This window comes from Molothrus ater, chromosome 2 (assembly GCF_012460135.2).
Source record: "Molothrus ater isolate BHLD 08-10-18 breed brown headed cowbird chromosome 2, BPBGC_Mater_1.1, whole genome shotgun sequence".
Lineage (NCBI taxonomy): Eukaryota > Metazoa > Chordata > Aves > Passeriformes > Icteridae > Molothrus > Molothrus ater.
In genome coordinates this window covers 11,143,214-11,170,413 of record NC_050479.2, presented here as the reverse complement: position 1 = coordinate 11,170,413, position 27,200 = coordinate 11,143,214, and the positions used below count along the sequence as shown (strand labels likewise).

At 37.1% G+C, this 27,200-nt stretch overlaps 1 protein-coding gene across 4 annotated transcripts in view; it reads right to left on the bottom strand.

Moving 5' to 3' along the window:
• DMD (dystrophin) overlaps nt 1-27,200 on the bottom strand; it is a 1,044,614-nt gene that overhangs the window by 195,640 nt on the left and 821,774 nt on the right. For all 4 annotated transcript variants that reach the window (XM_054518613.1, XM_036378966.2, XM_036378958.2 and 1 more), the window contains one exon: nt 2,152-2,324. In XM_054518613.1, the coding sequence (XP_054374588.1) occupies nt 2,152-2,324 (173 nt within the window). The remainder of the gene's footprint in view (nt 1-2,151; nt 2,325-27,200) is intronic.

The following is a 27,200-nucleotide window of genomic DNA, read 5'->3' as shown; positions in this document are numbered from 1 at the left end:
AACAGTCCCTGCCAACCCAAACCATTCTTTCATTCTATGATACCTCTGAAAGGAGTAAGGGGGAGAGAAGCTGGGATATTTATGGAGAGCTGCAGGAGGCAACAACCAGAGCAAGGACCACAGGATTTTAGGACAGGAGACAGACAAGGAGCCAAGTTTCTGATTCAGGCTAATTCCCTTGTCTCGTGTTTATCTTGGCATAGGCAAGCTTCCACCTCTTCTGGAGAAGGGCAGCAAATGGAAGCAAACACTTCTCCCTGCTTCCCCTGGCTTTACAGGGAAAAATGCAAAAAGAGTGACCTGAAGGGGTTGTGTTACTGCTGCTGTGCTCTGACTTTCCTCAGTTAGGTGATTTTTTTTTTCTAGAACCTGTCTTGTTTTGTTCTTCATCTTCAGGAATATGGTTTTATGCATGCATACACCAGTGTACATTATATGCACACACTCATGTATTTATGACTGCTCCAAGATGTGCAGACAAAAGAGATAATACTAAAACGGTATAAAAACATATTTATAAGAAAGAAGAAAGTGTTTTTTAGGGTAAACTGTGCTGACATATCAGGATGAAAGAAAGTTAGGAATGGAAAAGAGCTTGGCTTCTCTTTAATATCTGCCATATATTTTATCTAATGCATTTAGAAAAGAATGCCCATCCAGGGTCTTCTGTTTCAGCAGAATAAAAATTACACTAAATAAAGAAACTTGTGGGACTGATGTCTGGAGAGCATTTCATATATTTTCTCTAATACCTCTTTTGTGTAAGCATTGCTAGTTATGAGGAAATCTATTCCATTCTGTGCTATGGATAGAAAGAGCTCCAAACAGGCAGACTGGGAAGAGCCTTTTCATTTAGTCTGGTGGCCACTTCAACCAAATGTCAGGTAATTTAGGAATTGTTTCTTATCCTAATCACTAAGTTATTGAAGACCTTAAGCCTTTTATTGGAAGCACAGATTTTAGAGGGAAAGTTTGTTGCTTTGAATGTGCAATGCAGGAAATCACTGTGATATAACTGGGGTTTACTGGTTCTGACTCAGTTAATGACAACAATACATTAACTGTAAAAAATTAAAGACAGAAAGTCCCATACATTTAATTAGTGATATTTGGACAACTGACTATTTTTATCTCAAAAATCACTGTATTTGAACATGTTCATGGGTAAAATGCATGCGAAGAAAATATCTCAGATACTTTGAAGGGTTTTATTCCTCTTCTTTTGCTCTTCAGAAGGAAAGAAAAGGAGGAATATGTCTCTTTTTCTTTAGTTACAAATATCTTTTCAACATCACAGCCTTCATTTATTTTTAATGATTGATGATACAAAGATGGTTTTTGTCATTACACAGCCTGACCTCCCTCAGGACCTGAGCTGAAAAAAGCTAATATTTCATACATTACTTTGGAAAACACTTCTATCTTTTGCTGCCCTCTGAACTACCACCAACACACAGCAAGTGAAAAAATGAAAAAATGCCCAAGACTGAGTGCAGCTGAGCTGGGTTGCCTATTGCAAAAACTATTTCTGGAGAAAAGTTTCCAGGACAATTTCTTTTGAAATGAAACCTTCAGTCCATTGAAGCCTGAATGACCACTTGATAATTTGTATTGTTGCCATTTATTATATTTCTCCTTGCAAACAAAAGTGTTTCCTCTCATGATACTACCTATGGATTTCTTTTACCCCTAGATTTTATTGAGCAATTCTGCCCACTCTCCTGACAACAGTTAAAATCTTAAATAATTTTTCTTCTCATTTGTGAGGATATTTTTAGTTTTGCACTGGAAACAGCAGTCTTTAAAATGAAGCTTATCATAAATATTGGCTATTTAATCACTCTCTTTCATGACTCACTGGTAAGTCATACTCAGCTCTAGAAAAAGCCTACGTTTAGAGGGGGTACAGTTACAGTTTCTTTCTGTAATCACAAAACCCCATCATATGCCTCAATCCCTAATCCTCTACTGTCATTTTCACACCCGAAAACTGAATCGTTCTCACAAAGTTAAGCCAACACACAAAGCAGCACAAATAATTTCAAAATAGACAAAACCAGTGCTAACAGAAACAAAATTAAACCTTTTCACTCGCAAATTGTAGTATTCCAATACACCAAGGATAGGCTTTTCCTTAGGTTCAGGTCCTACCTAATGTTTAGAGATTTCTTCCTAAGTTCACTCCATCTGAGGTTCATGTTATCCAGACGTCTCTGCAGCAGGGTTGCATCCTCAGAGCCTTCCAGGGACCTCAGGATTTTCTGCCCATTTTCATCCAGGTTGTGAAAGATGTCAGTGTGAGCATCAATTTCTGCCTGTAGTTCCTATGGAAGTAATAGAAAACAATGTATCTGATTTCTTTAAAAAATCACAGAAACGAACATTTTTCAAAAGAGTGGAAAAATATGCAACACAGAGCACAGGTTTTGATTACTCCTTTTACAGCAATATCATGTCTTGTATACAAAGACATGTTTCCCCTTCACATGAAGGCCATTTGCAGTGAATATGACCTTTTTTCCCACACAGAACATAGTGAACAAAATTTAGAGAGCCAAAGGTGTAGCCTTTGATAGGCAACAAAGCAAGGACAAGATACATTAACTGTGCTGATGTGAAAAAGCAAAGAACCACAAAATCCTCAGGGTCTCAGGTAAATCTGACCTGCACATGATACGTCTTCCTGTGCAACATTTTCAGTTTGAGCTGGGGACTGCAACACTGGTCCTGCTGCATGGCAATTCCAAGGAATCTAGGAGTCTGCAGCAGCCAGGCTTTAAAATGCCAAGTTCACTTAGATTCTGTTGACAGAACGCATTTTGGAGCACAGGCCCCAGCAGTCAATAGCAATAAACAGCCACTTTGTGCTGTATCAAAACACTGGTTGGGGCTGTAGGAGGGCCTGAGAATAGCAAGGACCCAGAATATGCAACTGGCAGCTCATGTTGAACAGCCAACTTTTCTTATCGCCTCGGAACTGCAGGCCAGCTCGAAATTTTGAATTCATTTTTTCCCCCTCATTTTTAGCACGGCTGTTTCTGCCAAAAGAACATTCTTTAGAGAGCTGCCTGGTACCAGCATTCCTGCCTGCCCACACACTCAATGCAGCCTTTGTGTGCTGGCTGCCCTTCCCCAAGACGTTTGCATGCTGCAGCTCCACAAGGTCAGATTCATTTGCAGAGAACAGTGGTTGAATCAAGGTCATTAAATGGAATAAAAATAATAATAATAATAATAATTCCAACATGTACATGAATGAGCGTACATGTACTTCATATGTAGCCACATTTGCACAAAAGTACTTTTACTTTCAAACAAAGAAGCACACAAAGACACAAAGAAATACTGAATTGTGAATAAAGCTCCACATTTTCTCCTGGGATGCTGAAGCACTAAGATTTCTGGTGGTGGTTTCTTGCTGCCTGAAATGGGAGTGCTAGAGATAAACTGGGGGAAAGGAAATGATTTATGGCATTTGAGAACAAGACCCAGCACTAACTGAGCATCACAGAGAGTCCCCAATGGAAATTTGTTGTAATTTTCTTCAGAAGAATGACTTTGAAAGAGGGGAACACACAATCTGTCTGCTTGGTGTGTTCTTAATTGAATTGGTTTTATTTGATATTTTAAGTGCATTGTTAGCTGCACTGAATCATGAGTAGATTGCCCTTGTTCACCTACTGCTGTTCCAAATGTCCTTAACTGGATACCTTTCACAGAAATGACTAGGATTATATTTGGGGAAGTTTTAAGGTGGGCCAGCAACATCTTTGGTACACAGTAAGAATCCGTCTCCAACCATTCTACTTATCTATTGTCATTCAAGCAGTAAAGTACTTAGGAATGAGTTTGATGTACATCAGAGGTAACTCTGCAGAATGCAAGTGTATTATAAATATAGTATTTATTTACTGTTGTTCAGGCAATCTATATTTTTAAAAATGGCATTATTAAGGCACATAAAAATGTACAATATTCCAGGTATGAATGTCCTTGCTTGAAAATTTGTATTTTATTTCAAGTCTGAATGTTGTTAGCTTCAAATTCCAGCTGTAATACTTCATTTTTGTTTACTTGAATGAAGAATACCCTATTACCAAATTTCTTTCCTTCCATGTATGTATTTGGAGATATTATTTAAACTAGGTTAAGTATAACAATACTGATGCAAACAACTGAAACAACATGTAGGAAAGGATAAAGTTCACAGAAAAAAGTTAACAGTTAATGTCTGTATAGTCCTAAAGTCCTTCTACATTTAATAAACAATAAATCTATTATTGGACACAAGAATTGCATGTACTACCTGTTGCTCAAGTTCTTAGTTTTCAGGGTAGTGATGGAAACACCAAACTTACAAACTTGTTCCTTTTCCTTGGCAAGAACATGTGCCATGGAACATGTTGAATAACTGTTCACAGTAGGAAGCTGTCAAATCTATGCCCTCTAAAACACCTCTTGGTGTTTTACCACACATACACTCATAGCAATATATAAGACAAATTGAAGGAAAAAAAAACCTTTCCACGTTTTTCTTGTGTTTAGAAAATGTGTCTTATAGTCTACGCATTTTATTTCTTTCTCCAGACACATACATAATTCTGAAAATAAAAGCAAACAACATCCTTTTTAATTTCAGAATATCACATAGTATCACAAAACATCTGGATGGTTAGGTGGAAAATGAACATGAAAAGTGAAGTATTCTTATCAAAAGCTTAATATTCAAGGCTGAGATTTCCTTATTCCTAATTACTTGTGTATACTGCACTGCTTCTAATGCTCCCAAAAGCAGTTTACTGCAGCTATGCAGGAAGCCTACACCGACAAAGAAGCAAGACAACAACAATGATATTTTCTCCATTTAGGTTGGTGCATTTCAGAACCTTTCTTTCTGACACTTACAGATCCCAAGAGAAGCAGAGAACATATAAGAAAAAGATCTATACACCTTTTATTTGTTTTCTGAAATAAATAAATCCACATTTTAAAAACACAATTATTCTTTTTCTTGTCAACAGTAAAGCAGGAAGAGCTATTGAGTCTCAAAAATTGCTAAAGTATTTGCAAAAGCATGCTGCCATTACATGTCATACCAAGAAGTATAGCATATAGACTAAACATATATTATTTATTTCACTTTCATATTTTCCAATGTGTTCAAACACATGAAAAGACTACAGAGGATAAAAAAATCAATTCTGGTATAATTCTACTGAGTTACAGTTGGAGTGTATGCTGCATTTTTGCTGTAGTTGTTATAACTGAGACTGTGCTGAAAAAAGATTGGCTATCTTCACTTAAAAAGGGCAGAGAGCAAAATGAAAAGCATCTTTTTGATCACAAGTTACTTAGAGTGAGCTGTACTGCCTGTAAAGAACTGCAGCTCCATTAGCGGCTGAGTGAAGTCTTCCTTTATTAAGATGAACTATACAGTTAGATGACCAAAGGCACCACAATATTTGTTTGTAAAAACTGAACTGAACATGTATTAGAGGTTTCTACACATTTAAAAATGTGTGTTTACATTATTTTATTATATAGAAAAAGTGTGCAACTAAGACAGAACTAGGGTGATAGAGAGTTGAAACGCATTTTGCCTTGAGGAAAAAAATCTTGTTGGGCAAAACATGGTGAGGAAAGTTGCTCTGGCTGTTTCACTTTTTTCCTGAGCTCTTGCAGCCACCACAAATGATTTCAGAGAAGTACAGGAAGGTAGTAAGTGAGCACAGCCAATGCTGCCAAAAAGCTAGGGGATGGGTGTATTTCTCACTTGGCCAATTCAGTTGTTCCCCCTTGGAATTCCTGCTGCCATTCTCCATGGAAGCTCCTCACTGCCCTAATTCCTTTGGTAGGCAGAAGAAATTCACCTGTGGCTCCACAGGTTTTATTTTACACAGAGCTCTGCTAAGCACAGCTGAGCTATTGCTGTGAAATCCAATGCACTCAAAGCTCTGTCAGCTTCCACTCTGCACAGCTACTCCTGCAAGAATTCAATGTGCTTTGAGGTACCTTAGCAGAAACAATTTATTAGTGTCAATATCCTTCATATCCCACGTGCAATATATAGGCATGACATATAAAGGACATGACACATGTCAAAATCTGCCATTATTTTAGCAATACACCAGAGAGGGATTGATAGTCTGGAAGTAAAATGAAGCCCTAGGAAGAAGGAGTTTGTTCTATTTCTTGCACTATAGGTTAGTTATGGAAAACGTGGAAATCAATGCAGCACAGATGACAAAATATTTATCTTTTATACAAGGTAGAAAAAATTCATTATGCAATAATTTAAAGAAATTAAAGGACCCTAGTTCTCCTCTATTTGCAGTTCTGTAAAGCACATATTAGTAGTTTAGCAATTGGATTTCAAATTAATTATCCCACTTGATTTCATTTAATTACATCTAAACTCCTCTAAATTTATGATTCTGCCTAAAGCATAAACTCTGTGTGAGTGTTTAGAGAGTTTGAGAGATTTTTTAAGTGCCCTGGCACACTCCAGCAGTCTTTGGAGGCACAGAAATCCATGCACATGGCACCACTCTCAGGAACACAGCTTATCCTCCTGTCTGCTAGACAGAGGGATAGTTTTGTGAGTGTTACAGTTCTGGAGATGTTGAATTAAGGGCACAGCAAATCAAATGCATTTTAAGCACCTGAGTGATAGATTCAGTGCAGGGTGCACTTGATCTGTTTGTTTTTGGCAGCAGAAGGCAGTTTGCACTAGGCTTTACAGCAGTCTCTCCTTGTGAGCTGCTTGTTACCACTGGGACAGAAAGAAATGTATACTTTTTTGAAGGAGAACATTTGTATCTGAAGATGCTATGATTTAGGTTAATGATGGATCAAACCAGTGAAACATTTCTGTCCCTTGGGAGTTCTCTCTTTTAAATGTCATAGTTCTTTTAAAAACTGGTTGTTGGATTTGTTTTTTGCATTTTTGGTTTTTTTTTCCTTCTTTGATGCTCCCCATTCCCCCAGCTCTTAAGCAATTTTCTCTTCCAGTCCATAAGCAAAACTTTTATTGAGTCTTTAGAATGAGACCATTCACTGAACAATTTACATAATGATAAAAACTTCTCAAATGAGATTTAAAATATAATTAAAGGGCAGACTTACTGAGTTAAAAGCGTTGTTGTTAAATAGCTATACATCACCATGCCAAGAAGCCTCCTATTCAGCTAGCCTATGGCATGACCCCAATTCCAGTCTGCTATGATTACATCTCTGAGTTCCATGCTAATGACTTGATTAAAAAGAACGATAAAAAGGTCCTTTCCATTGTGAAGATAAGCTTATGAATATAATTAAGGCATTTCTGGTTTCCCAACACATTTTTCAAGATAAAAAAGGGTAAGAGCTAGTCCTCTAGAAGAGAATCAAGTGCTGATGAATGGAAGGCAAAAGTATAACTTTGCCCTACAGAAAGCAATCTGTGTAAGTTGCATCTATCATTGTTAGGGTTTAAAATTCTACAAGTCCCAGAATAAGGATGTAACCAAGCTTCATATTCAAATGCTACTTCCATCTAACAGAAGATTAAAAAAAGCTTTACTAAGTTGGGCCCTGTTTTCAGAAAATATTATTTTTATAAACAGGCAAAAGAGCCTTCAATTTAGGTTATATTCAGATTCCAAGAGACTTCATGGTGCATCTAAGGATGCAGCAATCTCTTGCTGAGAGTAACTGCAATGCAGTGTGGGCTTCTTGATTTCATTTACATTGGGCTGCCTCAGCTTTGGAATAGAACTGTTTAAGAGCACTAACACAATAATTTGAACATATACTTGTCTCTAGTATGCAGATATTTATTCACAGACCTGACATTTTGCCCATAGCATGAGGTTTTACATTTTTCCCTTGATCATAGCGAAATAATACATTTTTTGAGACCTCTAGCAATTAATTTGTATTCAATTATTAGCTAATGTCATGTGTTTGGAAGGAATTTATGGACTTCTTGGATATGTTTTTTGAAGACTGAGAAAACACCTGCTTTCATTTACATGTAATGAAAATATGAATAAATATATAAAATAAAGAAACAAATGTTTAAAGAAACAAATCTTTCTGCACTTATAGTTTTGTTTCGGATTTGATCCTCGTCTAGAGAAATATATCCTATTCTGATAGCAGTGAATTCAATGGATATTGTTATTTTTAGTGTCTACTTTTCTTGTCATTATATCTAGGATGGAAACCCTAAATAGAAAGAAACATTGTGTTAGTCTGAGGTTACACTAATGAAGAAAAATTCCTTGTAGCCACAGAAATAAGAACTTTTACTGTGTGATGTAAAATATAAATATGTATTTTACTAACATAGCCTGTACTCTCTTTCAGGCAAGCCAATCCAACAAGGCAAACAAAGCACATTTTTCAAGTAGGAGTTGCAAGTGTTCTATGTGTCAGAAAATCAGCCACCTCTACTGAGATGTCTAAGAATGGGCTCAGCTATCTGCCTTTGAAATCTGTATTTGAGATTAGAGTGAGTAGGAGGGAAACAGCATAAATGTGCAGAGAATCGTACACACCATTTTCTGAAAGCAGAACCATAAGGCCGACTACAAACCAGCAGAGTTTTCTGGGTTTTAGAAGGAGGTCTGCTCCTACCAAATATGCTCATCCCAACCCCTGTACTGCAATGAATGTCTGATCCCACTCCACCTGCACACGCTGTCAGCACACTCACCCTGTCAATCTTTTGGCAACATTTCTGCAGCAAAATAATTATGCTGTTACTTTCAGTATGTCTAATTTTTCTTCTCTCTTTCCAGAGATCAAAGAGTAACAGCACAAAGAGCATCTTCCTCTACAGGAACATTTACTTCCACTTACTTACTCATGCAAGGTCCTAAAGTCCTTTTGCATAGTTTGCAGAGCATTTACCTCTCTTAGTTCTGCTGGCATTCCAGTACTACAAATTAATACTGATTTCCTTTTACAATACACAGCTGGAAAGGCTGAAATACACAACTGTCTCTAGGTGTGGAGGAAAAAAATCTTATGAAAGACAAAAGGACAGGTTTTTTTTTTTCTTCTTTCACCAACCAACAGTGAAAACTATCTGATATCTGTTTATTATAAATGACCTTTTCTAGAAGAAAAATCATTTGTACGTAAAGAAATATTTCTTTCACAGTACACCAACATGTAAAAATAAGGTATCCCATGTTTTAGCACCTATGATACTCATATATACATTCATCCTTCCCTAAAAACATGAATATCTACAATCCTCTTTCAGATTCTTTTAAGACAAAAATTGAAGGCATTTTATATTTAAAAGAAATTATTTCTGTTCGAAGCATTATCCTAATTTCTTCTGTTATAAATAATTTTTGCAATCTTCTTTTCTTTTTAAAAAAATATTTTGATATTTAAAGTTTTTGTTGGTAACATAGTTGATGTCTGGAGAAAAAGAATTGGTACACAAGTTTCATAACATGATTCTCAATTAACTAAAGAAACATAAAATCTTTTTAAAAGAGAACAATCCAAAACAAAAAGCAGAAACTAGAGGCCTCATATGTTACACATAATTAAAACTGGATCAAGCAGAACAATAACTATTATGGTTTTAGGACTCCTTTTAAAAGGAGTTTTTATAGGTGTTCAATAGGTGATTAGGTTTCAGTTAGGAATTTATACTATTTCAGGTGTTCTCTACGAGCATGCAAGATCCACTGCAATGAACTGCTCTTAATCAAGGACAGGTGAATTGGTGGGCATTATGCAAGAGGCAATGTGGGAAAAGCTCCAGTGCTTCTGCACTACTTGTGTCAAATCCTCCCTACTGGAGGTGTCCTGAGGAAGGGCCAGGAAGGGCAGGCACTTGGGCAAAAGTACACTTCATCTTGATTTTCAGTGGAAATCCAGGTCATGCTAGTGTGGCCTCAGGATCTTCTGACTTCCTAGGCTTTAAGCAAGAGATGCAGTAAAGTTACCCCAGAGAGAAAGCTGCTGTGCAGCAGTCAAGTGTTATCAAAGTCACTGTAACAATTGATGTTGGCTGTTCCTGTCACAACAAAACAGAATTCACCAAGTGTTTGTTGGTTTACTCATTAACGCGAGCTGGGTTTAAACTGCCATGAGGAAGGTTGGTTTTATCTCCCTGCTGATGTTTTAACTGCAGGCCTGCTCAGTGTGAGGGGCACCTCACATGTTTAAACACTCAGTGAAACGCCAACAGGCCAAAGCTCCCACTTGTGGCATCTCCCTGTGGAAATGGACTCCCCTCTGAATGCACCAGAGGCTCAGGCAGCCCTGCAGAGCAGCCCCAAGAGGGCTGGCACAGGAACAGGAGGAGCTGTCAGGCTCAGGACCAGGGTGGCTGCAGAGAGGAGCTGCCACCAGCTGCAGGGTCCTGTGGGGAAGGTGATGCCACCACCTCCCTCCGTGGGCTTTCCCTTCTGACCCTGAACCCCAAATCCTCAGCATGCTCACGCCAACTCTGACCACAACACCAGGGCTTCCACCTTTAAGCCTCTACTGTGTCAGTACCCCAAACTCAACAGCTGGATTAAAATGGGTAAAATTAATTAAATCAATTAATATGTTGCCTTGCTGTTGCTACCCTGCCCTCTGAGGTGTTCAAGCATTCCAGCTGCTGCTGTACTGGAGAGGAATTTGACAGAAGGTCCATCCTCATTAGTTTTCAGCTCTATGAAGTTCCATAGCTTTATGTTTTTCTCAATAAGCTGAACCACACTAGAATCATGTTCTGCATGATTTATTTTAGGTGCTTTAATAATGTATGTTGACTGTCTTGAAATAAGCAAATAACTGGCAAAAGTTCAGAGCCTGAAAAAAAGAATTAATTTTTAACAATATCCTTCAAAATAGCAACTTTAACTATCATATTGATTGGTCTCTCTGTGGCAGTCTAACCATGTTTTGCTGCAGCCAGAATTCAATAGCAAAATGGAACAGAATTCCTGTATCAAGGGGTCTCTGAATAAGATTTACATTCTGAAAATAATTATTTGGTATTTTCTTGGATTTGCTAGCAAGATGCATGTACTCCCACAGTAAATACAGTATCAGGTTAAAATGGCAATATCACTGAAAAAAATAATGATATCACCAGCAAAGTCTGACATGAGATAAACTTGTATCTTAACATATTTTTTAGGAGACAGGTTACTTGGGGGTGAAAACTAACTTCTGTTCATGTTTTTCTGTTTTAAATTAAAAAAACCACATCAATTTACTTGAATCACTGAGTTTCTCAAATCCACCAGTTGAAAAGAAATTCACGTATTCTGTCTATCTTCCCTTCATTCCAGTAACAGAGAAATAATTCCACTATCATAATAAAACCTAAAATATTTTAATTCAGAAGTCATACTGGTCAGGTCATTTAAGTGTTTTCATCTAGATCCAGATAAGAAAACCAGCTCCAAGACCCAAAGGCAAGAAAGTAATAAAAGTGAAATGCACACTTTTAAACTTAAAGTATACTTGATAGTAATGAAGGAACAGAGGTGAGCATACAGTAATGGAGGTAATAGAGCAAATATATATGAAATTAAACTAACAAACAAACAAAAAACCACCATCCTTCCCATCTAGAATCAGATGGGATTTGTTATATTAACTCTTTCTCTTTAAACTTAAATAAGAACTCAGGGCTTAGATATGCTCTCAGAAGACAGAATTCACTCTTGTCAGTAAGTCACTATATCAGGCAGATCTTAAATACTGCAGGAAATTCATATGCTCCTACTTAGGTTTCTGTAGAGATCAAACATGCCTCTTCACTTCTTCACCTACTGTCACTCCAAAGTATTCCATCCAGTCCCAGGTTTATACCCTGGAATTGCTTTTATGGCTCTTTAGTCAAGATTACTTATCAAACACTTTATAAATTGCTGACACAGGACACTGCAAGTACTTGACTTCACTGCTGATCACATCAAAGTCACTCTCATATCCAGAAGTTTTGGATATGTTTTTTTCATTGGTCTCATTGACACACTAAATGTGACACAAACATGTGGCTGAGAGACACTTCAGAAAAGAGTTCATAAAATAACCTAAGGTCTCACAAATACATAAAATTCAGGCATAGACTTGGAAGCAGAGCTCAAGTAGCTCAGAAAGCTGAAGACTTTTCTCAAACATGCAGTCCAGCCACATTAATTATACCACCCAAAGCTAAAAATGTGCTGAAGAACACTGCATAGTATCACGGGCAATCTCAGAAATGATGCTGTCAAAAACAACATATCAGATTGCAACAAAAAAGAATTGACTGTCAGTTTATTGTTCATAATAAAGGCTAACTCCTTCTCAAGAGACAAAGTTGTATTTTAATGAAAACAAAAATTAAATGGAAAGGACACTTATTGTGGAAACCAGGCTTGCCATAAAACTGTTTTAACCCACAGTAGCTTTTGCAGCAGCTGTATATACAAGAGGCTTCTGAAGGGCATTTGTGTGACACACCCAAAGACACCATCAACATCTGATTTGTATGAACCCTGCTGGCAGGAGCCAGGAGAAGCAGGATAAGTTCAGTTTAAACAGAACTGCTGCCATCTGAAAATGGTCCTCCCAGATTCTCTTCAGATTCAATCAGAACAAAATCAACACACATTAATAACAAACAAACAAGCCTCGTGCTTAATTTAATTCTGAAAAAAATGTCTTGTTCATGCACACTGTGATGGGTTGACCCTTTCTGGATGCCAGGTGCCCTCCTCAGCTGGCTGTGGGGGAGAAGATAAAACAAAAGGCTTATGGATGAAGGTAAGGACAGGGAGAGATCACTCACCAGTTACCATCATGGGTAAAACAGACTTGGCAAGGGAAAATTAGTTTAATTTATTATCAGTCAAATCAGATTAGGATAATAAGACATAAATTCGGCTCTTAAAACATCTTCCTCCCACTCTTTCATAAAATCATAAAATGGCTTGGGCTGGCAGAGAGCTTTGGAGACCATCTAGTCCAACCCTTGCTTGATGAGCAGGGGTATCATCAACTACAGGAGGATGCTCAGAGCCCTGTTGAGCCTCACCCTGGATATTTCCAGGCATGGGGCTTCCAATATCTCTCAGAGCAACCTTTCCCAGTGTTTTAACACCCTCATTGTAAAAGATTCTTCCTTATCTCCAATCTAAATCAACCCTTATGGAAGCCACCCTATAACTCCCCTGCCACCAAAACCTGGCCACATAAACCCAATACACATACTGGTTAGTTCTCACATCTGTGTGCATCAAGCTCAGAGCAAGAAGCATCACTTTTAGAAAAAAACCCTACTTTGCATTCCCTTGGCATTAACACCAACTATTTCTACTCTGCATATAAAGCAACTTTGTAACTTTCTTCATATTGCATCCGCAGTGGTTACTGTTCTCACAGAGCTGTCAATTGCACTATATCATGTTCAGATATTTAGAACACTCTGCAAATTTTAATACCCACTAATTCAAAATACTTTTGTACCTAAAAAGGGGAATGAAGAAGGATGTGAGGAAAATATAATAGGGGTATCTGAGTTACTGTGTAATATGTGAGTGATCACAGAGGGATAGTTTCTACCTTTGTGTCAGAGAGTACACTTTGCTCACAGAAACAAACCCAGAAGTTACATGCTCCCTATGGAAATAAGATCTCTTTTTTCCTATGATCCTCTTTGAAGCATCATTATTGCTTTCATGAGAGAATTAAAAAAGACTTGTGTATGAATTTTAAGCCCAGAAAGTTAAGCACAAAAGAAGAGACACATTATATGTTTTGAATCTTTGAAAAAAAAGATACATTTCCTATCTTATTGGAAGTGATGTAAAATAATTCCTATAACAATTATATGCTGATATCTGCATATGAATTCCTAATAACAGAAATTCCAGGCTAGAGGTGAGGGAAGAGACAGAGAGAGTCTAGGTAAAAATATAACATATCCCAGAAGTAGATTATGAAATTTCATATCCAGTGCAATGAGCATAAGAAATCCCAGAGGTTTAAAAGACGAAATTAGGCAAACTATGACTGAAAAAGGATGAATGTAATATTCCTCAAGGCACTCATAGCAATAGTCACTGTTACACTATTCAGTGTAATGCCACTTATTATCTTCTATCTACACCTATTTGACACATAATCAATGTTGTGTAGAAAGAATTCTCATGGCATAGACCTATTCATAACTGACAGTAATGTCACTATTCAGTAAATACTCACTGAACAAGAGATAATAATGCATCTGCATCATGCACTCATTCAGTGGTTGGTCTCATTGAGACTAAAACTTCCTTTCAGGTACACTGTTTTTTTCTGAACTGCCTATTGTGTTAAACTGAAATTCAGCTCATTAACATTAGTACAAAAACCTCTGTCTGTACAGAAAAGCTTACCTTCCTCTCTTAACCATGAGAAAACTTCATGACTGACTACCTCAGAAGAGAGGAACTTCCTGGAAAAGGCAACTTTCTCATTTATCTCACCTTTTTTACCAAAGTACTTTTGTATAAAATTAAGGAAAAAAAGGAGCTTGATCTGAAATTCAAATTTGAGAATTTGTCTGTAATCTTCAAACAGCTTCTATACATTGGACTTGATAATAAAGAAAATTCAGAATTCCCTTTCCACATCAGTGAGTTTTCTGAAAAAAAAAAAATACAGTTTCACACACAGTGCTAACTGTACCACTAAATGAAATACTGATGCTCAGTTTCCCAGTGGAGCTTTGTGTTCCCTTTGCAATCTTGCTGAAAGCCTGAAAAGCAAACACTGACACTCAGAGTTCTGATGCCTGTTATTCAGCAATTGCATCTGTTTGCCCAGGGCACACGCAAGTGAGGACAGACATGAGTTGCTGCTTAAACAACATCTCAAGGGAATGCAGCCTTATAAGAAACAAAATGAAATAAAATAGTCTGTAGGAGAAATTTTAAGAGCTGATGAAAAAGGAAATATGGCAAACCTTTTACATTTCCTCTTTGTACATTCATTTACTTGCCAAAGGACATGCTTGGTATGCAGAAGTTATCTTAGATTAAAGGAAATTGAAAAAGAAAGAACAACCAAGGAATGACTTTACAATTCATATATTTGCATATTTTAAAAAGACCTAAAAACCCAAAAAAACAACAACAAACCAAAACAGGCAAAAGGAAAGGCTTTTTCATAAGCAAAGGTATGATCATCAGGAAATAGAATAACACCATCATCCTTCAAATATACCTATACACATGCCACAGCAACCATCTGCCAAAATGATCTTGCTGTCACAGTTAATTCCAAGAATCAGACACACAGTCTGTTCAGCACAACACCAAGCTCTCTGCAGATGGGATGTGAGCTTTGAAGCACAGCCTGCTCTGATTTACCAACAGCAGCAGGTGATCCCTAAGACCTGAAGACAGCATCCCAAATTCAGGGGTAGAAAAGTAACCATTGGCCAGGATTAGCTTTCTATCAATCAGTGCTGCTTTAATCTCTGTTGTGAAAACTATCAAATCAGAAGGATTAAGGGTCTGCTCAAAAGGATGCACGAGCAGGAAGGAAAACGTTTGATGGGCACTAAACAGTCAAGCCAAGCTCCTGTAGCAAAAAGAGAGTTCCTTGAAGGAGCTGTGAAACTGGATGGAACAAGTTTCCCCTGCTGTTCAAAGCAGTCCCTCAGGGACTAAATCTCTCTGACAAACTCCTCCCAACACAAAAGGCTTGCTTTAGAAGAGAGGCAGCTCTCTGCCTGCTATTGCAATATGTCTCGTTCTACCTTTGTAGTAATTCCAAAACTTGAGCTCTCCCTGGATGTGCAGCTGTAGGCTGCCTATTACAGAGGAGAACACCATCAGGACCTGTGCAACTCATCCTTCAGGTCTCCTGCAGGGCAATGCCAGCTTAAACCAAGGCAATCTCTTTTATCCCTGGATAACACAGAAAAATCTTGGGTCTAATTCCTTTAAAATAGAAAATAGACTTCTATAAATTCCATTGCAGGTCCTCTCAGAACAGGGACAATAAACACTTTTGTCTCCTGTACATTTATTGTTCTGTATAATCTGACTTTGCATGTCATCTTTATTTAAAGAGTATAATTAGTCTAAATAACATTTCTCAGTTATTTAATGTCAACATTTTTATGTGACTGCATTTCCTAAAAGTCATGGGGAAATATATACAGCAATAGGAATGCTGCATTACAGTATCAGAATGATTTCTGGCAATGAGTGGTAAGAACCCAGCAACTTTGTTTCAAGAAAAATCTAGACTTTTGAAATTCCCTTTGACTTGGAATTAACCTAAGGCATTTCACTTTTAGTTCCTTCCTGAAAATTACAAAGAGCACTCTGACAGATAGCAAGTCAATGGTTCAGTTATACCCTGCATAAAAAGCCAAGATTCATGCAGATCTTTCTTTTAAAAAGTTAATTTAAATTACTACTACTTTTTTTTTTACAAGCTGAGACTTGAAGGAGTTTGAAGTTATTACTGATTGCAAGGATATTAAAAAAAAGGTCAAAAACCCAACACAAAATAGAAGCCAAAAGGAAGAGAGGGAAATTACTAGAGTACTGTGTAGTACTTAGTTCTTTTGAACTGACCCTTTTGGGGTACCTCCCACCTGGAAACTACTCTTCTCTGAGTTTCACTTGAAGTTATACTTGAAAATCCCATCCAGAAAAAAATAGGAACATTTTATGAATGACTCACTTGGAGTGATGTCTTAAGTGGTAGCTTTCATATTTTCTAGATTCTGTACTGCATTAGTGTGTGACTCTGAGCTTCATATGAAGTGTTAGCAATTTCTCTTCACAGCTGAGCCAGACAAAACCATCCTTTTCCAGCCTGAGAACCAAGGACCCATTTTAGCTTCAGGCCCAAAAAGTATCAACAGCAGCAAATTGAGGAGAGCAAACCGGAAGGATGGGACTTCATAACTTGAGGCTGATTTGGACAATTAACCCCAACATGTAAATGAACCAAAACTTATAAAAGTGTGAAAACTCATGACCTGGGCTCCATCTTGGGTCCATCTTGGGTCCATCTTGGGTGGAGCCACAGCCAGGCTCTTGTACTGCCCAAGGTGTATCCTTTGAAGGCCTTTTAATAAATATCTACTTTATTCCTTAAACACTGTCTAGCCTCTGTTCTAGGTAGCCTCTCAAGGCATCAGGAGAAGGAACATAATTCAAATTTCCTTTAGTAATAATCTCTGAAAAAAAATCTAAAGAATGCTTTAGAAAAGTTTGTTTTTTACAACTTTTCTTCTTCTACAAACCAAATAAACAGCAAAGGACACTGATTTGTTTCATTAGTGAGATTTCTTTCACCTGTGATTGAAACAAATGTTAACATTACTACTAATATGTATATTGTCACTGAAGTTACATGTCCTTATAACAGAGATCTGAACTTGAAATATTTAATGATTAAGACCAGCATTGTGTTGGGCTCACAGCATTCATTAGTCATTAATAAAGTTTTCTGGAATTTATAAAAACAGGAAATGAAGATCACTGAGGATGTTACATCAGGAAAATAACACTTCCATTTCACCAGCCTGCCTTCCTGAAACTACTCATAAAGAGAAGTTTGGCTATCTCTGTCTCACCAAAAAAAAGGAAAATTCCTTTCAGAAAAATGCAAGCACAAATAGGAATGGGTATTGTTGGGGTTTTTAGTTAGTTAATTTGTTTTTTTTCTGATAAGTTGCAGTGAAGATGTCCTTAAGTCTCTTTGTTCAGTGATTTTCCAATAATTTCCTAAGGAAACATAACTGAGAAAGAAAATAATTTCTACCTTAACGAGCTCTCAAGCATAGAGCTATCCCTGAGATAGGCAGAGCTGTTTTGTTCTTGGTTTGTGGTTTTTCCCACTAAGGTAAAGCCCCGGGACTGGAGTTCTGGGATGGAGAGCTCCAGGCTGCTCAGAGGGACGGGCAGGGCAGGGCAGGTGGAGCTGTCACACCTCAGGTCACGCGTGGGAGAGGCGGCTGCACACCCCTACAGTGGTGATGATGTGCACAGTCTCTGGGCCAGGATTAGGTGGCTGGGAAACAGAGATGTTGTAGTGGGTGTCTACTATATCAACAGGAATGGAGAAGAAGAAGAAGAAGAAGAAGAAGAAGAAGGATGATTTAGAACTAATGAAGGAATAAAGCATAACACTGAAACGTCCAAATGGGCTCCTTTGGACAATATAATCCACAGCTCATACCAGAAAATTCACACCAGAGAATAAGGCAAAAAGCAAATCAGATAAAGCTTGTGATGTGCCATCACAGCATAAAAAAACCCAGAATAATTCTATGCTATAAGCAAACAATTACCACCTTTATAGAAAGAAAATTTATTTACAGATTGGTAAAACCTTCTCTGGTAATTTCTTCCTGATATTTAACTTCTTTTTGTTTCACAACAGAACCACTAAGCTTCTACTGACCTCTTGTTTCACTGTCAACAATTTTTCTTCCATCTTCTTGCTTCACCCTTCAAACTTCAGTGGACAGCTATTTCTTTTGTGGATCTTTCTATACAAAGTGGCAAGGGCTGAATGAAGTATAAAGTCTACAAGCCAGCTTTAATCAAACAGCAGTGCATGTTCCAATCTTCAGAAATGGGATACTTACTGTGTTCTTTTTAATTGCCAATTCTGTAACTGTCAAATAACCAATTTTGTCTTGTCAAGTTTTGATCTTTTAAAAGCCTACCACTATTAATCCTACTTTTTTATACACACTTGCTCAGACCACTTTGTTTGTCACTGTTCAATAGCAGTTACACACTTAAATAACACAGCAGAAACTAATTTTTCTTTGTCTTTGTATCTCTTTGGGGATGGAATTGGAAAACATAATTAGGAAAACAGAAAATTAATTAAACATATTTTAGTCAGGATAGTTGAAGAGAGAAGGGCTTTACGAGAAACTTCATTTGTTATCAATCTTTGAGGTTTGTCCTCTATGGAGAAGATCTACATTCAAGATAAAAAAAAAACCAAACTAAATGCATATAAACCCCCCCCAAAAAACCCCAGTAAGGTTGCAGATAATAAATGGAGGTCAGCACATAAATCACTTATCTTACTTCATTGTCTAAAGCAGGCTTAGTTTTATATGACAAGGATATAAAGAAATTGTTGCTTATGAGGCACCTCATCCTTGTACATCTGGGGCCCTGTAGCTTTGTGTGCTTCTCCAATAACCTCAAACAGTTAAATCTGTGTCTTTATGTGCATGCAAAAGTACTGATGACAAAAGGAGCAGGATGGACTTCTAACTCTGCACAGCAGGAGTGGGTTCTTAAGCTTAAAAAAAGGGAAATGAAAAAGGCAACCAACTGTCTTTTTTAATTACTAACATGTACTAGCTTCAGCAACAATTTTAATCTTACACTTGCTTTTGGACTTTTTCTTCCCTGCAGTACTTGGCAACTTATTGGAAATGCAAGATTTATTTTAAACTTCATTAAAATGTTCAAAAGAACATTTAGTGTTAATGTTAATCTGAGCAATCTTCCTGAAGACCATTTGAATATTTATTTTCTTTTACAAAATAGACAAATCCATATAGTTTCTGACACTATAGCTGACAGGTAAAAAAATAGTAACAAGAACAATAACTTTAAGCAAGTACAGTTTTTAAAATATATATGTATGGAAATAAATTTAAGAAAGCCTTGTACAGATGGGAGAAGAAAGCTTTCCACTTTTTAAATGTCCAGTGTGATATGTCCCTGCCTTGGATGACAGAGTTTTATCTTGTTTGTCCTTCTTAATCTGGGTTATTTATGTTCCTATTTTAATTTTTTTTCACAATATGAAGCTTTTTCACATATTATAATTATTTTAAAATAAAGCTCTGACAACTATCCTGGGCCTAATCCTGAGCATAAAATTTACTTCCTTAAGTAATGTTTAAGATCAGGTGATTGTTTTAACTGATTTGAAAAGTGTTTCTTTAATTTAGGGTTCCAGCTCGCCACCAGCAGTAATTTATACTCTGGCAACTTCAAAATTGCATGTTGGAAGCAAGTAGGAACACTGCTTTAAGATTTATTAATAAACTCTGCCACATACAGCATCATAAAATATTCTATTTGCTTTCTTCCTCTAGCTAATTCATAATTTGACTCACTTAAAAAGATGACACACATTGAAAAAGCATGATTTGATATATTTTACTTGAGTCTTCTACCTGAAAAGTGTAAAGCACTCTACCATTGTTCATGCTCCTGACCATTATCAAGATATATTACTCACACAGTAGTTGTCCTCACTTTAGCAAAACTCAACACTGACAGCTGCTCACATCAGTCTGGGCTTTGCCTTCCATATTTTTTCATATCTAGTTTCATTACTTTATTGCTTTAATGGTTTGAGTTGCAAGGGGACCTTGAAGATAATCTAGTTCAACCCTGTTGCTGTAGGGTCTTAGACAATTCTTAGACAAATTTTTAGAATTTTTTTTCCTCCCAAACTTCCTAATCCATAAAAATCCATCTTATAGAAATCATCTGTGTGAATATCACATTCCAAATTTTTATTCCGGTGGCCACCTGTGTCATAGAGCAGCAAAATTTTCCTACACCTGGATTCAATGGACTCCAAATCATAACCTGCTGCAGTTTCAGCCTCATAAGAGAATTGAGTTTCATGAGTTTCACCCCTTGATTTCCACATATCTTTAAAAGGATACCCTTTATACGCCCACAGATAGATGTCATTCTAGAGTCCAGCCTCTCTCAGGTATTCTCAAATGGAAACTCCCTCTCTGACATTTGAGCTGTTTCAAAGCCTATAGTAGAGGAAATGTATTGTACTTGAATATCTGTACTTGAATATCTGTATAGAGGCTTTGCCCCGGAGGTCCCGGTTGCCCTTGATGGGCTGCAGCTGTGATGTCCTTAACTGGGCTGCAGCTGTGACCAATGAAGATTAACTGGGATAAAAGGGGGTGGGTTAGCCAGTCAGGGAGAGCCTTGAAGGAGACCTGAACTGGGGAAGAACAATGTGCAGAAGAAGGAGTCTGTGCTGCGAAGATCTGCAGCCATAAGACTGCACCAAGGAGGTATGGACTTTAGAAATCTGATAACAACAGCATGGGGTTCTAGAAATAGAACAACAACAAAAGCCCACACCAGGACTTTTGCTCCTCAGTCGAATATCTCTGGGGCTGATTCAGCAGAGCTTCTCAACCACCACAGAGCTCCCAAGAACCCTTCCAATGGTAGCAGTCCCTTTATGTCCTTAAAGTGGTCGTAAAGCCAAAAACCCTCAAGTTTTCCTAATGCACTCACACACTCAACTCTCTTTAAAATAACCCAAACAACCAAAAGACAACAGAGGAGGATGAATTCATGACTGCATTCTTTTGAGTCTGAAAAAAATAAACCTATGCAGTTGACTTCAAGTTATCACCAAAGCTATCACTCTCAACAGAAATTTCTGCAAATTTTGCTATTGACTGTATTTTAGCCACCTTCCCATTTGAAATATTTTTTCTTTAAAGAAGTGTCTGATCTTTTTTATGCCCACAAGATTCAACTGAAAATTTCTAGCCTGAAGCTTCCAAAAACTTGCTGGTCTCAAGGAAATATTGTTCAAAGGGAGTCGATTTTTCTTCAATCTATTCTCCACTTCCACTGTGAAATCTGTGCCTGTAAATGTGACAATACCACTTTTCTTCTCCACAATTTGCAGGGATAAATCACTTCTGTTTAGATTAAATATGCAGGGACAGCCTGTATATACTATGCAGTGCAGTTTGCTTGTCTAAGTGCTTTCATCAAGGGCAGCACAGACAAAAATCCTGAATAACCTCTGCTCATGTGCTGTGCAGTCTCAAAGTATATGCACATCAAATCTGATGCAGCATAGAAATGTTGGATTTACTCTGCATAAGATACTGTGCCTACTCTGTTCATGTGTGAAAGGTCTCAGAATTTCTGAAAATGCTTGAGGGCTGTGAGCTAGAAATCCCCTGTTATGTATCATAGCCTTATTGCTACGGCACTTTTTGATTAGAGCCACTTCTCATAACTTCTGATAATTTATCACTCACAATTTACAGATGCATTCAAAATGCAAGCTGAAATCCAACACATGTTTTCAAAAGTACAAACAATTCACAAAATGAAATGGGCATATGCTTTGGGTGGTTAGATCGAATGGGAACTTAGATCTAGACTTTTTTTGATGGCACATTAAAATCTGCCTTCAGATAGTTTATTTATAAGGTGACTCTCTTTGGGTATTAAATCTAAGATCACATCAATGCATATTAGGGAGTAAACAAATGTCTTAATTGAATTTTTTCTCATTGTAGAAAGTTCAGAAACTGCAAATTTAGCTGTTTGTGTCATGGAGCAGTAAAATATAACACACTGTCTTTTTAAAAGTCATTCTGACTGCTTTTTATAGTTCTTGTTTCATATCAGTGCTAGCAGTGCTTTGATATCTTCGCTAAAGAATTTATACAAATTATATCTCTCAGAGATTTAAATACTTATTTCTTTTGCTTGGACTCACATTTTTGTCCAGTATTGAATAAAATGAACAAAAAGACAGAAACTTGGTGGAAAAAAGACCAGTCCAACAAACACTACCAAAAGCCCCTCAAAAAAGCAATATAATTCCATTAAGAGATTCTAGTATTTATATGGTACAAACAGAATTTACTATATAAGACTAAGATTAAATGGGCTATCATCCTCCAAACTACTATTCCTCCATGTGGAGTATCCACCTAAATCAAAACTAACACAAATCCCAAACCAATATCCAAGTGGTTTGGTACTTTGACATTTAATCAATGGAATCTAGTTGTACAGTCATAAGGTGCACCAGCATTTCAGAGCTGAATTTCCACAAATTATCCCTGCTTTAAACTAGACCCCTAAAGTGGTCCAACCTCCACTTATGTTCATTCATTCTTCAAGCATCAACTTTGGAAAGCTTTCACTTTTCTATCCGCAATTATTTTTAATAAACCCAGACAAAACTTGTAAACCTGGAATATTTGTTGAAAGCAGAGCTTCGTATAGAAATTCATAGAAATCTTAAATTGTCACATGGCTATTTCCATGTACCTAAGCTCTATAGTGTTATATTTGTCTAAACATTTTTCACATGCAAAAAATATCACAATTAAACATGATGCTTATTAAAAATAAATAAGACAGAAGTTAGCCAATGTAATTCAAAGTCAGAAACATAAATAGTTTGGTAAGATCTATTCACTGTGGTTCAACCTTTGAAGTTTTCTGTGAAGTGCTAAAATAGTCAGAATCAAAAAAGCTACAGCTTGAGATACTTCAAGTGAGCTGTGCAATATAATTGCACAGCTAATAGAAGCGTAATCATCTCAGCAGGAATTAAATAAGGCAAATACAACTGCTGAGTTGTTTTTCAATATTATTAATTTCAAAGCATATCTTGCACATGCTGGCATATTTAGGGAAGCCAGGCAACTTCAGATCACAAGAGTACACATTTTAAGAGCTTTCTTCTGATGATGCAGCATGTAATGAAAAAGCTTTGAAACAAACTTAACTCAAATGTTTAATGTACATATAAAAATACATCTAAACCCCGTATATTTCATACTTCAACTTACTGCATTTAAAAGCTTTTCTAACAAATTGAACTACAGAAGAAATTAGTACAATTAAGTCAAGCAGCTATGCAAACTCTACAATGCTGTTTTTTTCCTTTCCCATTATTTCAAGTTAAAAAATTAAGGATAAAAATTTAAAGCATTTTTCAACACATAAAACCAGGAAAAGTGGAGGGAAAGAAAGCATTTTTATTCTGCTTTAAAAGAAAGTGTTTGTTACCAAAATAAAATCAAGGAAATAATAAATAATAATATTCTTTGTAGAGGAGTACTGTAGTGCAGCTGTTGCATAAGCAATAATAAAAAGCAGAAAGGCAACAAAGAGCAGAAATGTAGCTTAGATACTAATTGTAAAAAAGACTGAGAAAACAGCTCAACCCACAACGAAAAAAAGGAATATGCTGCAATATGGAGTCACTGGCTTTACATTAAGAAATCTCTAAAAGATCAGGTTACAAGGCGCCATGTACCCACAGCCTTTTAAAATCTAACACCAGTAGTGATATGAACTCCAGAACTGAGCATCCAGCTGTCTGGAAATGGATGGCAAATGGGATATTTCTTAAAAAGTGTCTCCAGGGTCTCTGAAGTCCCAGTTCTTGTTCATCCTGTCTAGCATTGAATCTGTGAGTGTGACACTAATGTAATGCTCAAATCTGTTTTGACATCAGTCTGCCAGCATTCCATCACTTTTACTGAATCAAGATGCCAAAATATATACAATTATCTGATTAAGAAACTTGATTAGTGGAGCCTGTTTTACTTGTCATACTTAAATGAAAGAGAAGACCAAGCAGCCTGCTTGGCAAATCAAGCAGCTTGTGTTCTGCTCACAAAATCTCCTGTAGCCCAGAGTTCTCATAGTCATTTACCACTCACACTGCCAGAAATGCCTTTCTTGAGAGGCCTCAGGCTCAACAAAGTTTTGCCAGTTTCAAGATGGGATTTTGATGAATGCCTTGGCTGCTGGCAAACTGCACACAAACACAAATCCTCTCCTAGGGACAGCCCTTCCTCAGCTCTGCTACTTCCAGGTCACCTCAGGGTAAGGGAGACAAATGACACCACTGAAGGTTGTTGGGTTTCTTCTGCAATTGAAAGTTCTGGAATTTGTGATTTCTTGTCCTGGTGAAGTTCCCAGTAATTACTAAAGATCTTTGAAAGTAGGAAATCAATAAGCTTCAGAGTATGCCTAATTGCAGGGTAATTTAGAGAACTTTTCATTCTGGTCTGATTCAGCCTAATATCAAATTGAAAATTTTCTTTGTGAATTGGAAATTCTGGGGTTTGGCCAAATCTTGAGGCCCAACCATATGAGATGTATACCTTTCAGAGCTGGGATAGGATGTGAGCTGCTTTTTTTCTTCTCCTCTTGCTCCCATTTGCTCACCTGTGTATTCTGAGACATGAGAAAGCAGAGAAGATAACCAAACTTTTTTTTTTTTTTTACTTATAGTATAAGATTCCTTATTGTCCATTAAATCTTCAGAAACTTCCAAGATCATACTTAAATGGAAGGTCTCTAAAATGCTCTTCCAAAGCTAATATCTTTGGAAATGACAAAATTCAGCTTCAAGCTGATGCCAGGAAATTACATTCTATAGCTCATTATGTGTCCTTCCTGATGAAAAGTGAAAAAATAAAAAAGATACCTTAAGCTATCTTTTAGATGTTTTAGAGACATTTTTAAAGGTCTAATATGTTCTTTGACTGTAGATAAAGACAGTAAAACTGACAGTCACTGAAATGAAAGTCTGATTTCTAATCCATCTACTACTCTTTGCTTTTTTTCTGTCCACCGAAACTTCTGTAATCACAACAATTTTAAGAGGACTAAGATTTGGCTCAGCTCTACCTATCAAGGTGTCTTGGAAAACATGAGTATAATGCTACTTTTAATAGAAGTGCCCTGATTCAAAGTGGTCTACATATTTCCTTAAAATAAGGCAAGCAAACAACAGATGGCCAAGCATATGGTGCATCACTTACAGATGTAACCCAACAAAACTTTTAAATCTGCTCAAAAAGTAGGAATGACCCAGGTAGCCTTGGGTCAACTGAGCAAACACAACTTGACAGCAGTCTTTCCTCACAGAAGAGCAGCAACTGGCCAGCCCAGACAGGTGTGAGAGGTCTTGGTCCAGGGACAAAAAGTGAAATATAAAGGGTCAGCCCTTTCTGAATGCCACCAGAGCCACGGGGGCTACCAGAGTCCTGACACTTGGCACCAGCTGTGAAAACTGCCCAGAGCACAAACACGGCCAGGATCCTCTAACTGGTGGCACAGAAAGTCTGCTCCTAGGCTGCTGCTCTGTTTTATTATTAATGAGGCACATCTGCAACTCCACAACAGCTGCAATGGTGCTGTGTTATGCAGAGGAAGAGCAGGAGAGTGAAAGCAGGAGAACTGCAAACAAATAACAAAATAGACTTTCTTCCACTGTCTCATGTGACATAGCAGGAATGAACATCTTTAGGATACACCTTTTAAAATGATATTTCAAGCCTCTTAATTTTTTTTCATTTGCTTTTATTACAATCTTAGTGTAAGCATGTGCATGAGCATGTGCATTCATGTAGTCAGTGAATGTTCCTTTAAAAGGATAAAGAACACTTTTTAATATTCAGAATTGAATTTAGCTCAGTCTGGTTTTATACCTAAGCAGTTTCTGGTTTTGATCAGGCATTGTGTGTGCCCCTTTTACTTAGAGGTCATGAGTTGTACTCACTGAAAATATAAATGCACTACCAAATACACAAATGTTTTCCATTTTGACTCTCAATTTACCTTAATATAATTGTATCAGCTGTGGGAAACAGTCAAATTATATAGATTAGAAATGACTTTTCACCCCTCTAAAAGACAGGTGTGTTTTAACTGCAAACCTAACCACAGCTAACTTGTCCTCAGGACAAGGAAGTCAACACATGCTGCATGTCAGGTTTATGTTGAATACAAAGTCAGAAATCCAGGAATCTGAAGGTCATGGCCTTTAGCAAAAGGAACATCTAATAACTGAATGAATATCCTGCACTAGCAGACAGCTGAGGTCTGCTGGAACTCAGTGTAGAAAACAGATTTCAAAAGAAGGAAGCTGTTTTTATGGCTGAGAAACAAGAATTCTCAGTGGAGAAAAGGAGGTTCTGGTTGCTGTTTAAGATAAACAGAAAAATGTTTCCCATTGTGGGATTTCCCTTTGTACTTTACAAAAAAAAAAGCAAAAATTCAGCTAAAGAGAATTTAATGCTTCAAATTTTCCTGTCCTTGCTACTTCAATATTGGTGGTGTCTCTAGAAGAACACTAAAGTTGTTATTTTATAATTCTGCAACTCTTTAACTTCAGTACTTCAGTTCAGACATTGTTTATGTCTTATGGAAATTGGATATTTTGTAACAGCAAATAACTTTTTCTAGCACCAGAGGGACCACAGCAGTACCAAATGGACAAGACTTTTTCCATATCCACAGCTACAGAAGGGATGGAATAAACCCACCAAAGTAAAGCCTGTGAAAAAAATAAAAAATAAACACTTAATGGAGGAGATACCAGTTCCAGATAAGAGGACTGTAAATATAGAATGCGGATAAAAATCAGATGTATCCTTCTTTTTTGTGTCA